Consider the following 15,109-nt stretch of genomic DNA (forward strand, 5'->3'; position numbering starts at 1 on the left):
AAAGAATAGTCCAGATCAAAATTTCTTCAATTAAGTTGTTTCTGCCACTGTGTAGATCTAATTTTTATTCTAACCCTGTTGGATTTTGTATTTTGATTGCTGTGAACTTACAGGTAACTGAAGTCTTGCAGCTCTGCTTTTTCTCCAGAATGTGATTTTTTTTCTTTTTTTTTTTGGTAGATTTTTACTCAGGGAGATTGAATAATTTCTTTAGGTCATAGACAGCTCTAGCCTACTCACGTCTGCCCAGTTTCTTAGAGACCCTGTTTGTCTGGTTAAGCAGAATGGATTTATTGTAAGCTACTCTCTCATTTCTCCACATGCAGGGTGAGAAAAGTGTGTGCTCCAGCAGTGCCGTTGCACATGCCCTTACCCACTTGGTTACCCTTTGGCTGTCAGTGTGTATGTCGACCTCGACTTTGCTGTCAGGCCCTTTCCTGGGAGCACGTGGCCGTCACAGCGTAGAAGTCTCTATAGCTGGCTGTCCTTTCTCATTTCCACTTTCCGGGACAGATTGATTGTGAAAATCAATGAATAGCTTGTAGACTAAACTACCCACAAGGCTTCCCAGTGTTGGAGCTGTGACTGGGATCCACCACCAGTAATTTCCAGCCCTAAAACAAAACACAGAAGAGGCATTTGGTGAGCCAGACTGGAACTGCTTTCTGGTGAGCCAAACCACTCTGGCTCTCCAGACACTGCAACAGCCAGCTCAATCTCTGGCTAACTAAGGTTAGACTTACTTAGTTCCTGGTGGCTAAACTGAGGTATTCAAATGTCAAGCTGAATCCTGCACTGGAGAATTGATGTACCCCAAATTATGTGTACACAGTGCAGGGGGCTTCTCTATGCACAACCCTTGCTCTATGAAAAGGAGAACCCACTTGATAGTGTCACTTGGTCCAAAGAAAATTCCTTAACAAGACCCAAACCCCTTGGGAACCAGGCTTGCACTCCAATTGTGGACAGACTCCATGACTGTTTTCTCTTGGGTTTGACTCCTCTCCTTGTGAGCTGGGCAATGTAAAAACAAAACAGGTCACTCACGTGAAGACATCCACTCCCCAGCCAGCAATTGCTGTGAAGATCCTTGGAGGCAGGTCCCGGGAGGGGTTTATGGCATAGCCTGTGTTCATTCCCATCCCCAGACCGATGCCTAGGACCAGGATACCCGTGAGCAGGGCCTGTGTGCCTTTCAGGGCTCCGTTATTTTTCTCATCGTGGATGACCAGAATGCCCAAGAGCAACATCACCGTCGCCATAAACTGCAGGAGCAGGAAAGGGGAAACAGGTCAGGAGAGAGATCAGCAAAGGCAGGAGGATCCCACTCAGAGATTTTCCAGACTGAAAGAGCAGGTGGGATTCATGGCCTGATAAGTCAGGGAGGACCCCTATGTTATTCCTGCCTCCTGATACTGAAGAAAAGACTAACTCATTTCCCAGCAAAAATGCCTGCACTTCATCAAGAAGAATGCTCTAGGACTGATAGAAACTTCTCAGAACTCAGCTCCCTCCACCTTTCAATTTAGGGGCAAAGGTTGTTTTAAGTACCTTTTGTCCAACAGACACAGAGCCATAACAATCTGCTTACAGGACATATCTGATCCTCCCTAGCAGGATAGAGGTGTTGTAGAGCTTGCTGCATCTGCCCTTTCTGGACTCAAGGTAGAGACCAGATTCTCACCTGGGAAACACAATCTCCCGTCTGCGACAATACAGAAATAGATCTGCAGTGCCCAAGACATCAATAGTTCTTGTTTGTATAGACATGATGACTCCTGTCTCTTTCTGCTTCTGGATGCACCTGGAGAGCCTTGGACTGCAGAGATGCTGGCAAGAGCAGAAACCCTGTAGTCTTGGCAACACCTTGCCATTGTCATTTGCTTTCTTGTGCAGCAAGGACACTGCACGCTACACAGGATGCTGAGCAACCAGGAACCCGTCTGGTGGCTCTCCAGCTCTCACCATCCTCCTCACAGCATCCAGGCACAGCTTCACCAGCTCAGAAACAAACACACAAGCTTCCTCAGATTTGAACTGAAAGTGAGTCTTCCTTCTGTAGCACTGGGACACGCTCAGGGATGCTCCACATTCCCTGAGGCATCCCCCTCTCATTTCTGGGCATCTGGACGTTGTATTATATGCTGGGAATCAACTGTATGGAGTCTAAACTTGACTGTTCAAACCCCCAGAGGTTCAGTCCAGACAGGCTGTATTCATGTGAGAGCAGCCCCAGGCCATCTGTGCTGGTGAGGAGCAGCCAGCAGAGCTGCCTGAGAGTGTGGAGCAGGTGTAGGATTTAAAAAGGTTAAGAACAGTTCAGGGAACTGAGCAGAGCCAAAAGGAGGTGGTTTCTGCCATAGCTCAGCTTCACATTTTCCCATTGCTTGGACAGTGTGCAAGGAAAGGTGCCTGCAGGAGCAGATCTGGCCCCACAGCAGCAGGACCTGCAGAGGTGGTTGCAAGGTAGCTGAGCCCTTCGGTCTCCCATGCCACCTCAAGGGACCGTGCAGATGAGGGCTGACACTGGGATCTTTCCTTCAGTTAATGCTCTCTTCAGCAGAGGGCTCTGGGCTACCCTCCTGACTGAGCTCTCCCACGACCTAAGCAATTTACCCCCCTCAGACCTCATGGTTTCTGTCCTCCTGCTCCACCAACCTTGGACACTACCTGACAAGCTTCTGCCTGGACGGTGGGCTCCTCAGAGTAGAGGTTGTGACTGTGTCTGCACACACAGATCTGTGAGTCCTTTGTACCAGCCCCATACCAGAGCCTGCTACCACCCACCTTCTCCTAGCACACCTCAGCTGTCCCCACTGACCTCTGCGAAGAAGCCTCCCAGCAAGGATGTACAGGGATGAGGGTAAGTGGAGAAGATCGACGCTGTGGCAGTTGGTCCTGTCACCGTGAAGTTCCCCTTGGTGTAGTCATACAGAGTATCTGGGAGAAATGGGAATTAGGGGGGTTAGCACAATGGGCAGTGCGGAGCTCATCACACGTGGCATGTTCACCCGCTGCAGCCAGCAGAGACACAAAGGGGAAGAGAGGCAGTGGCAGATATGATGGAGTCAACACACCCCTTGCAGGGCATGATCTCACTGATATCTGTCACCCTCAGACTGGTCTGGATGCACTGGGAGGCGTCTGTCCCTCTGACCCTCGGGGACTGAGACATGCTGGTGGTGGGTCTTCTGCTAACAACTCATAAACATGAGTGACTGTTGTCTTATTTGCCACAGGCCAGCAGAGTCCCACAGAGCTCCGGCTGTGCCTAATGCTTGGTGGTCCATCCAACTCAAGCCCTTGCAGGCCCTTGGAAACAAAAGGCAGACAAAATGCCTTTTTTTGGACCTATTATTTTGCAATTTTTTTTGACAAAATTACTGGTGTTGAGACAGGTTTTAGCAGTGGGAATACCCTGTGCAAAAGGATCTGTGTTCTCCAGGAAATAAACATCCTTCCCAGGGATATCTGTGCCCTGCCTGGCCTTGAACTATAAAAGTCTGTCCCACAAGCCAAGAGCTCAAGATCGTCACCGAGATATAATGCTGAGGACTGCAAAAGGATACATTTTTGATGACCTGCAAGTTAAGACTGAAAAGGTGCCTACAGCAACCCCAGTGATAAAGACAAAACTATACCATAGTAGGTGCCAAAGACGGTGGCTGCTGCCAGAAAGGAGCCCAGGAACTGGCCGAGCAGATAAGCTGGAAGCTTTCTCCAGGGGAGATTTCCTAAAATGCAGTGTGTGATGGTGATGGCAGCATTCAGATGAGCTCCTGCAAAAATCACAACAAAGGAGAGTGGCATTGGCCCTGATGCACCAGATTTGGAGCATGCCCCATATCCCAGAGTAAAGACTCAGACCCCAGAGTAGCAAGCACCAAGGCTCTCCCTGGGGAGGGTCTCCCTCCTGCCAAGCTGACCCATTTTCCCTGGGCAGTTGAATGGTGCAGGGGAGCGAGCTCCTAGCTTCAGTCCTTTAGGAGTTAGACATCCTCTGCTTAGCTCTCTGTAGACCACAGGCTGCCTCCAGAAAGTCGGTCATCTCACCTGTCAGAGACCCCTCTCTTGGCATGGCACGAGTCCCCTCCTCTATGGGACTCCCTCCTGTTCAACCACCTCCCAGCCCTCAGCAGGTCAGCTCCATCTCAAATGCCACCTGGGACCCCCTCTGCTCAGCCGTCTTTCCCTGGGGCGTATCCACCAGCTCTAAATGGGCAGCGAGTCTAAGAGCTGGTTGTCTGCATGGAAAAACTTTCCCTTCAAAGCCAGCTCCAGCTTTGGACACCTTTGTGCTCCAGCAGTTCAAGAGTGAGGACTTGCTTTAATTTTCTGCCCACTAGAGCCCTTAATCACTTCACTTGGTGCAAATGAATGCAGAAATTGCACAAGGCAAAGGTAATGCTCTGTCATGTGAGAGAGATCACCCTATGGCCCCGAAACACCACTTCCTGAAACACCACCTCCTGAGTTTGCATGGGGGGGGGAGGGATGTGCATGGGTGTGGGTGATAAGGAGAAAATTTCCATACTATTCCTTGTTGCAACATCAGCAGTAAGCTTTCCTTTGCAATAAATGATTTACTTCAGCATGGGTCATATTGGCAGCATGTTTTCAGATCTCCTTGGGCCACGTTCCGATGGCATAATCCAAGCGCCTAACATGGGCAATGCTGAAATGTGGCTCCTCTGACTGCACGGAGAGGGGATGGCTGCATCTGTGCTCTTCCCTGTCCCACTTCCCTCTGCCTGTGCCCACCGGTGAGCAGGGAGTCTCAAGAATACTCCTGCCCCACTTGAGCAGAGCCCCGAGTGCACCAACGGGATCCGATTCCTCTCGTGGCCAACCTGAGACCACCCTTCTCCACAGTCCTCCTCTGCAGCCTCTTCCTCCAGACCACCCTGGGTACTTGGTTGCCTGTGCCCAGTTTGGTTTTGATACTGGGCAGCTCTGTGCAGCGCTGGGCTGTGAACAAGAGCCGTGAGAGCCTCACCTGGGGCATCTACCCATGCACCCTCTGTCTAAGCTCAGGACATGCGTTTGGGGTCAGCATACTGTAGGTATGCGATGTCTGCCTTGTCCCCTGCTGCTTCTGACCTCACTGTGCCACCGCGACCCCCTGGCTTGACCTCAGACCTGTCACCCCACTGAGGACTTGGCTGTGATCACTGGATCACAAGGCTGACACTGGCTACGGTTCACCAGACCTGCTCTGCTCTTCTCTGGGGACTGCGGGACTGCATTTTTTGGTGGTGAGGCCAAAGCCCCTCCTTGTCATGCCATCACCATGCTCTGCAGCCCACTCCTGCTGCCCCAATGCCTGTGGCCTTTAGGAGACATAAAGATGATGCTCAGGTGTCCTACTCACCAGAGATTCCTCCAGCTGCATGGATCCCCAGGGTGACTCCAATGCCAAATCCCAAATTGATGCTCAGATACTGCCCAAATTCTCCTCTTCCTAATACCACTTGTGCCACAGCAGACAAGCCAAAGACCTAGTGCATGGAAAAATAGAGAAAGGAGTGTTAAAAGTAGTGTTGTTGCCATGGTGGGCTGAGCTTCCTTGCCACTTTTTTCTGCAGTACTAATAAACCTCCACAGATGGGAAGACTCCAAGGTGTCCACAGTTAGGAGATCAAGCAAGAATGATTCCCCTCTCTGCAAAAATAGACCAGGTGCCTGGGTATTCCTTATTGGCAGGTACTCCGTCACACCAAACCAGATGCTCTGCTCTGAGTTGGGTATGAGGAGACGAACCCCAGTCCCTGATGTCCAGGGGCACTCACACGCGGTGGCACCTTGTGTCCACAACCTGGGATGTGAGCCTGGGGAACGTCACCACAGCTGCATGGATGTCTTTCTCTTCCTGGTGTACAATTTACTGACTAAAAATGTAGTTTGGCAACACACAGCTGTTTGCCAAACTCAACTCTAATTTTGGTAACTTGTTCCAGCCAAAAGAAGGAAAGAAATTCTGGTTGGACTTTTCCTTTTGACACATATACTTTTCAGTTTGAAAACAACCAAGGTTTCAATATTTTTTTAGTGACTGAAAGGGGACTGGGAAAGAAATTAAAAAGAAATGTGAACACTCTCCAGCAGGAAAAGACATATTTAAGAAATTGCCTGAAAGTAAATTCTATTTCATTCATTCTTTGTGGTCAGAGGGTGGAAAAATCAATTCTTGCACAGCTCTTACACTCAAATCTGGAGAAGGACAAAGCTTCTCTTGAGATCCCTGCCTTTCCAACCACTTAGGGCTTGGAGAGCATATCCTGTACCTTGGACTGCATCAGTGTTTATTCAGGGTATCGTGCCCCTCCAAGAAAAAAAGAGTCATTATGTGCTGCACCATCTAACTTCTGCTCTGGCCTGTCCTGTTTTGATTCGGATCTTTACTGGCTGCTTGGCCTGGATCCAGGTTTTATCTCATGTGTCTGCTCTCCCTCTTCCCCTTCAGACATCACCCAAATCCCCTGGTACCCACAGACACTTTTCTTATCTCTCTCGTATACACAGACCACACTCTGCGCCACACACAGCTACAGTGTGGGGCTTTCTCTCAGCCTGCCTCAGCAAAAGCCCCAAAAAGCAGCACCTGGGACATCCTCCAGCATCTGCAAAGCCCTTACAAAAACTTTTTCCCTACTCATTTCTGAACATGTACAAAGCCACACCCAGGAGAAGCCAGATGCACAAAGCTCAGGTTTTGCAGGACAGCATGCAGTGCATAGAGGCCAGGGCAGGAGACCTGGCCAGGCCAGAGAATCTATTTTTCAGCACAGATCCAAACCTCTGGTCGCCTCTTCTATCCTCCCAGTCCCAAAACAGGCTTTTTTCCTACCTCCCCATTCCTCATGCCACTTCCTCCCGCTGCCTGGTTCCCTCCTGTTCAGTAAAACAAAAGGCCCTGTCTGCGTGCTACCATCCAAACAGCAGCCAGCCAGGAGTCCTGGAGATGCACCCAGCACATATCCAGCTGCAGCAAGGGCCAGGGGGTTGCTGAAGGGTCGGATGCTGGATGCTTCATTGGGATGCTGGGTGCTGCTTGTCCTCCTCTGTTCCTTCATGGAGTCTAGTGAGGGAAGAGCCAACGTGAGTTGAAGGCTCCAAAATCTCCCTCGGGCTGCCCTGAGTGCAGAGGAACGTCTCCTCTGCGTGCTACGTCCTAGAGGCATTCCGGGCAGGGCCTCCCAGACTTGTTTTTTTATCACCTGGGGAGTTCCAGCACCAAAACCCAAAGGGGATTGAAGGGAACATGGTTTGCTCAGCTCCTGCTGAGGACTCACAGGTGTCTGTACTCCAATTTTCAATGTGTCCAAAACTACCTGTGCAGCAGGAGTGAACTTTGAGGGACTGGGTGTACAGTAAGATGTGATTAAAAGCAAGCATCCTCTGCACATGCAGTTGTTGCCCTTGAAAATAAACACCTTCATCTGTGCAGATAGCTGTGGCAGAGGGCCCACATGCTTATACAAATCTTATCCTCCTCCTAGGAAAACCTCCAAGTATGAGTTATTTGGATTTCTTGGATAACTTTCCCATCCTCTGTCCAGCCCAAAAGGCTGCTCTCAGCCCAAAAGCACTTACAGGCTAAGTCCAGGTGTGGCAAATTGGCACAGGCAGATACTGAGCCTCAGTGGAGAGAGGATTACATTTGGCTGTGTTGGTCCGACACATGAAGGCTCTGATCCCGGTGGGCATGTCACCACCACAGGGATCAATTCTGACTGCAAAGCGATCACCCCTGCCTTCCCCTAAGCACCTCCAAGCAGCCCAAAAGCTCAAAACAGTTTCACTTTTTCTTTGTGCAAGAGACCCCTCAGGCAAGCTGGGAGTTTCTGTATGATTCGAGATAAGCACTATTCTTTTGCAAACATGAGACAACCATAAGCAAAACCCTGACATGCTTTACGCCTGGTAATTACATTTCCTAACGATGGATTGTGGCTCCAGAGGGTTTCACAGGTGCTCGTTGCCCCAGCACCCCCAGCAGGAAAGCAGATGTGCGCTGTTCCCATTTTGCAGGGGCTGTCAGTGTTAGAGAAGCGAGGACCTGCTCCCCAACCCTTTGCAGGACCCTGATGGCTGCAGGCACCTGCCCAGCCCATGCCATCCCCTCCAGTACAGTGTGGAGAAAAGCATCATGGAATGTAAGGTTGGAAAAGACCTTCAAGATCTTCTGGTCCAACCATCCCCCTACTACCACTGTCACCCACTAAGCCCTGTCCCTAAGCACCACGTCCAACCTTTCCTTGAACACCCCCAGGGACGGTGACTCCACCACTTCAGCTTTGGCACCACCAGAGAGAGTAACAAGCGGCTGCTGAGCAACCCTGAGGATGCAGTAGGAAACCACTGACCTTGCACATTGCTGCTGCAAATGCTTACCCACCCTGCACACGCACACACACACCTGGGCCCATCTCCTCCTTACCATCAGGATGTACATCCCCAGTGCTTCTGCCAGCAGCTCCCTGACGGTCGGGCTACGAACCACGAGCATCTTCTGAATCTGCTCCAGCATTCTCCTCTCCGCCTCCAGCCTGCGGTCGCAGGAGCTCCTGTTGTGACAGCACACTTCATTGCGCTGAGCTAAGTTACCCTTTGGAACTTGGCAACCTTCCTTCACCCCCAGACACCTTCATTCATTTGGTTAAAGATGAACAAGCCAATAAAATAGCTGCTAGCTTCGACATTACCACAGACAGACACCATCCTTTTAAAACTAATGGGTGAGGATGCAACATTTCTGCTACCAGAGCACTGCAAACTCTGTACCTCTGCCCAGGAGGAGCCTATTTCCAGAGCAATGGAGCTGTAAACAGCCTCGGTGTGTTCCTAAAGCCCCTCTCTTTCTCCATAGCCTTTTTCACAGGCATCAAACAGGAATTTTTGGTTGTGCTCTGCATTGTAACCCACTAGCTGGTGGTTGGGCACCAGTAGTTTTGTAGCAGGTAGGATCAGGACCACTTGATGGTGCTTTGCAGGGCTGTTTGGCTCAAGCCCAGTCTGTGGTGAGGACACTGCCTGAAGCTGATGTGCACCTGTCTGTGTCTGGGAAAAACACAACGCCCTGAATGCTGCTTCAGGTTGAGTATTTGAGCCCATGGCTGTGGCTCCCTGCTACCAAGAGTCTCCCCACCACCGCCAGCCCCTCCTCTCCTGCAGGGCCAGGAGAGACCGGTCTCTGAGGAATAAGGGATGGGCACCTCCAGCCTTGTCTGGGTGCCAGAGCAGAGCCTTCACGCTCCTGATTCCTCCTCCACCTCCCAATTCCCTCTGCTCATCTCCCTGCCTACCAGGTGCTCTTACCTATCCACTGTAAAAAGGTTTTAGTGCCCTTTCAACTACTCCGTGCTCAACCATGAACTCTCAAGACCTTTTTCCATGAGCTGTGTCTGGCTCTTGACTGGTTTTCTTCACCTTTCTCTCAACCTGCTGCAGCTCTCAGTGTCTTTTCTGGAAGGAGAACAGTGCACAGCTCCGGTGCAGTTACCAGCAGCTGCCCCGATGGGGACACAGAGCTCTGTTCACACTGTCCCAGGTGTTGCTTCCCTCTGCACTGCAGAAGTTCATGAGCTTTTCTCTCACCCACATGACACTGACAGATGTATGGCAGAACCTGGGAAGCTGCTTCTCCTCTCACCTCCACAAATGATTGTCTGTCTTGCATCAGGGAAAGTTTTTATGGACGGGAGTAAGCCCTGGAGATCTCACAGGATTTCTCAGATGGATGAGGGTGTTAGTCAGTCACAGCTGGACACACAGCTTCACTTCTCACCCCTGGATATGAGGGGGCCCTTCAAGTGGATTCCTTCCCCTTGCAAATATGATAGCTGCTATGTCTCTGAACGACTTTGTCTCCTGCACTCAAGCATTAACTATAAGCATCTATATATTCTAATCTGGGCTGGAAAATGGGCAAGAATTTTATGGGAACCCCAAGATCCCATGGACTTGAACTGTTTCCAGAAAAATAAATAAATAAATAAATAAATACGTTGCAATAGAAATCTTTGTTTTAGTGACAGTGTTTGCAGCATGATCACTGAAATGACCATCAAATCCCCTAAAACTCCAGCATGCTTCTAGACTGGCATCACTGATCACAGCTGGAGGAGTATGGCACTGGAGGTACCTCTCACCGCTGCCTGTCCTCCTACACAGGTCATTCCACAAGATGGCACTGATGCATTAATTTCTCACTTAAAAATGTTCAGATGGGCTCCTCTGTTGGCTGCTGAAAATGTGAGAACCCTTTAGTTTTGTGTTTCTTTCTTTTTTTTTTAATACACTTTTATACAATAAAGAAAAGTAATCCAACAATGTTCAAGGACTGAAATAAAAAAAAATTAAGTCTTTCTGCAAGTCCTGTAGGGCAGAGCACCTCTGCTTTACCAGCACACAAAATGCAAGTATGTGAGACTGAGCCTGTCAGCCTCCGTTTTATCATTAGCAGCGAACAACAGGCAGCTCCAAAGGGCAGTTCATCCCCACAAAAAATAAGCATCTGAGGCCAGACCTATGAGTCACGGTGGCAGATCCCTCCGGTGCCTGCAGCAGGGACGTGGAGGGATCAGCTCTGATGCACACACCCAGTGGAGGTGCCTGCCACCGGGTGAGCTGGACTGCCCTTCCTATCTGCATCCAGATGTGGCGATCCCCAGCGAGCGCAAACAACGACGGGTGAGTCAGCCGAGGGCTGGGGAGCGAAGATCTGCCGGTCGCCCAACGTGGCTTGTTCGTACTTGCATGGTTTCACTTACCCACGGGGCTGACGAGGATCTCCGGGGTCATCAACAACAGTCCCCTACCCATATAAGCAGCCACGTCACCTCTCCCCTTTCACGACCTGAGCAGTCTCCATTCTGAGGGTAAGTGCTTTTTGCCCCTACTCCTCCTGGTGGAAGCCTGTTACCAGCACTCACTGCTGTGAAGACTAGAGACTTTCTTCTCATTTCCAGACAAATTGTCTACACCATTTGTTCATGTGCCAGCATTACCCCATCGCAGTCATGAATTAACTCACTTCTTACAGGTGCTGTCCTATGAAGTTTGTCAGAACAGCAGCTCATGCTTAGCTCTGCACTGCCTCCTGATGTTTACTTTGAACATGTTGAAACTTCACTGAACATTAGCCCTACAAAGATTTTACCAAGTTTCCCACCGCACATTAAGCAACCACCTGCTAAACCAAACCCATTTTCTTCCCTAATGCAGGTGCACTTTCAGTAAAGGTCTCGGTTTGGAGAGGAAAGTCTCAGCTTAGACAGGAAAATGTTGGCACAGTCAAGGCCCACTCGCAGTGTTGGTGTTGATACATATTGTGCTGGACAAGCCAGGGTCCTGCCAGAGCAACCCCACGAAGGACAGGCCCCACCACAGACTCTAGGGCTGTCAGGCAAGGAGAAACTTCTCTCACTGAGTTTGACAGCGCACATTCCCTCTGCACCCAGGAGCTCATTTATCTCTTAATTGCACTAATCAACAGCTGGAACATTGCCAGTCCATTAGCTTTGGCCCTGCTGGTGGAGCATTAACTTCTCCCCAAAGGCTGCCTGAGCAGAGGAGCTCCTTACCGTGGACAATGACTGCTTGCTCCTCCATAAGGCTAAGTGAAGATGGGGTCAGCCCTGGCACCAAGACATCTCTGGGCTCCTTCAGGAAGCAAGGCCAGGCCCTGATCGTGGGGCTCCTGAGCCACACGGCTGTGACTGCATTCCCTGATTAGGCTGCACTCAGAGTGCACTAGTAGAAGGGTGAATGCTGAACCAGGTTCCTTGACCTCATGGAAGCTGAATTAGGCATGACCAGGTCTCAGAGAGACTCATACAGCACTGGTATGACCTGAGCTGTGGCAGACACCGCTCGATGTACCCTACAGCACCTGCACCCCATGGTCTCCCACCTAATGCTCAGGGTCTACCTCATCCTCTCCTCTGCAGATGGCAGGCACTGTGCAAGTCACAGAGACAACTGATATTCATCTCTCAACATATGGCTTTGCTCTCCATAACATTAGCAGCATTCCCATTTCCAGGACACCACTTTCCATAGCTTTTCAAGTACCCACTCACCCTGCACCTCATTGCCCCTTGCCCTGAAGCTGGCTGAAGGTGTATCCCCCACACATCCCACCGACCCCTTCATTTTCACCAAGGAAACACTGAATGCCAACAGCTCCAGGGCAGCCCTAAATGGACTTTGCCAAGCACTTCCCCTGGTCACACAGCCCTCTCAGCTCCCAGTCTCTGCCTTCCCCACCCCAGCTGAAGGCTGGAGCCGCCACGGTTTCTAACTCTTGCCTCAAGAGTAATTGGGGCCCACATCACACAACTACTTTTCATTTTCTACATGGGCCCCTTTTCCATAAAACAAGACTAGGTCTTACCGTGCCGGGCAGGAGGGAGGACTGAAGGTGGAGGGATGTGGCTGCACAGAAGTGGGAGCCCACTCTGGCCTGCAGCCATCTGCTTTCCTCTCTGAGGGCATGGGGCCGGCTGGGCAGAGCCTCCCTGCCCCAGACTGCTAATGCTCACTGAGCCAGAGGTAATCCATGGGGTGGTGGTGTCAGCAGGAGGGGAATTACGTGGCTCTTGCTGCTCATTAAGGATCAAGCAGGGCTGTCTAGGAAGGGGTTGCCCGGGGTTGCCCGGGGTAGCCCTCACCCCATTGTTGGGCAACAGAGCGAAGGGCAGTGGGGTTCTCCCCCACATCCCTACCTCCCCCTTCCCTGTGGGGGGCCACCATCCCCTCCTGCCCTCCGTCTGGCTTTTCAGGCAGAAAAGAGTTATTTTTACATGCTGTACAGCACGGCGATTTGTGAGGGACCTCATCATCTTCCTCCTGGACAAAGCCCTTGACCCGGCAGAGTCTGAAAGTCTCCTTTCAGCTTTAACAGAGACAGAAAGCAAGACACAGGGACACCTCAGGTCTCAGCGAAGACCACAGGAGACTTAGAGCACCTGTGGGATATCAGCTGAAGTCCTGCCAGCTCCCCACCTGCTGCTGTCCCCCAAACCCTGCCCATCCCTGACACACACCATGAGCATCATATTCCCCCAGCCTGCTCAGGGCCAGGCTCCCACCATGTCCCTCTGTGTAGGACCATCCCCAGCCTACACTGCAGATCTCCCCCAGGCCCCATGGGGAGAGCAGCAGGCTCTGAGGATGCAAACACTCCCCTTGAGCTTCGAGCTGCCTGCTTGGGTCTGTTTTCAATCCACAGATAAGGTAAAAGCTGGGGAAACCACAGGGTCCACAGGGCATCATCACTCTGGAGATAAGAGGAGCCAGGCTTTTTCCTGTGAACACCTATGCTCTGAAAGGGAGATATTAAAAGGGAACAGCTGCAGGCTGGGGCAGAGACACCAGGTGAATCGAATGAGAGTGAGGAAACACTAATCAGTGCCCAAATGTGTAATCAGCAAATGTCAGCTCAGATTTTGTGCATTTGGGAGCAACACCATGGTGACTTACACCCAAAGCAACTGAACTCTTTTCACAGGACCTTCAACTGGACATAACTTCTAGTCACTTCTGCCAAAGGCTGTATTTGGTCTAGGGACACAGAAAAAGGAGTCCCTGTAACATTTTGATGTATAAAAGACACTGTAAGGTGCTGGGAGGTGGCTGGCTGGCATGTAGGTAAAGCCTCCCGAAGCTTGGTTACGCTCAGCTCCAAAGAACTTGCAGTTCAATCAGAAACTGAAGATTAGGCTGCAAGAAAAGAATAAGGAGCTAATTTGTTTCAAAGACAGAACTAAATGCAGCTGTGATCCTAACAAATAGCCCTAAATTGGCCCCAGGCCCCCAGCTGCCAGCAGGAGGACCCTGTTCTTCCATATCACACCAGCCATGGGGTGCCCAAACAGCATCCAGCAGCCAGTGTGAGCAATACCTGCCATGGGGGATTTGTCCTTATTCTCTTGTCAGGGAGGGGAAGATCGGAGAGTGGGTGGCCAGGCCAGCTTTCTCAGCCTTGAGGGCTGCTGCCAGTGCGGACGTGAAGGCATCTGAAGGAAACCCCTGATAAGCTCTCTCTATCACGGCCAGGAGGAGATGCCGCAGATTCCTTGCAGACATGCACAAATCCTCTCGGACACTGCCCAGCCTCTTCCAGGGCCCCAAGAAGCCCTACAGGCATTGCAAAGGGGTGGAGGTTTGCTCCAGCATTGGCCAGACCCCATCACCCTTATGCCTTCCCCCAGTCCCTTTAGCTGCTCTCATGCTGTTTTGGGAGACAGGATAGGATCCAGCTCTGGTGGATTTCGTTGGCTTCCCATCAGTCTACGTGGGAAGCCATTTACTCAGAGAAACCCACAGAAGTTGAAAATCCATCTGTTGGTGTCACCTGAAAAAGAGTTATTTGTCTTTGCTCACATAGTTTCCCAGCACAAGTCCTGCACGGCAGAAAAACTGGCAACTCTACAAGCCAGCCCACGTCATGCAAAGGCACCAGCGTGCAGTCTATTTCCCAAATCACATGGCACCACACATCAGTTGTTATATGCAGTGTGCGTGTTTCTGGCCCATGGTAAATACTAAATATTGTCACCTGTCTTTGTTGTCCCTATGTTTGCTTTTACACACACTTGTATCAGACATTTCCTAGTGAAGAAGTAATTGTTGCATATTACCTTTACAATTTTGATTTAATAGGAAACTTCTTGGGGTCAAAATATTGATTTATAATCTCATGAGAATGGCAGAAGGTCTGCACCTACCCCCAGTGTGAATGTGTGAAAGCTCTCTGGAGCTGTCTCAGGATGGATTTGCGCAGATGTGATGAGCATCTGATCCCAACACAGCCTCCAGGCTCTGCCACAGGAGCAACACACATCCAACACACAGTGGGTCTGTGAGCCTATAGATGTAACTTTTTACACGTGAACATGCAGGCATCAAACTGCAGCATGAGGCACAGCAAGTGCCTGGCTGGAGCTTTCACCTCCAGGAGCAGCTGCTCCAATTCATAGAGTCTACCAGGAAATATGTTGGTTTGCTCACATGGCTTTGGCTGCTCACCCCAAGTCTCTTGAGCAATAGGTTCAAACTGCTTTTTATGTTCTGAGGTATGTAGTTCATCTCTACAAGTCCTTGA

The 15,109-nt window shown here is 50.6% G+C and overlaps 1 protein-coding gene across 1 annotated transcript; it reads right to left on the reverse strand.

Moving 5' to 3' along the window:
• Window positions 1-454: 454 nt before the first annotated feature.
• LOC118257685 (aquaporin-7-like) lies at window positions 455-12,679 on the reverse strand. The gene is made up of 7 exons (XM_050716354.1): window positions 12,675-12,679; window positions 8,441-8,567; window positions 5,372-5,498; window positions 3,642-3,779; window positions 2,822-2,940; window positions 1,048-1,265; window positions 455-614 (listed from the first exon to the last, which is right to left on the reverse strand). The coding sequence occupies exons 1-7, from the start codon at window positions 12,677-12,679 to the stop codon at window positions 455-457; spliced, it is 894 nt and encodes a 297-aa protein (XP_050572311.1).
• Window positions 12,680-15,109: the final 2,430 nt, after the last annotated feature.

Source organism: Cygnus atratus, chromosome Z (genome assembly GCF_013377495.2).
Source record: "Cygnus atratus isolate AKBS03 ecotype Queensland, Australia chromosome Z, CAtr_DNAZoo_HiC_assembly, whole genome shotgun sequence".
In the NCBI taxonomy this organism is placed as follows: Eukaryota; Metazoa; Chordata; class Aves; order Anseriformes; family Anatidae; genus Cygnus; species Cygnus atratus.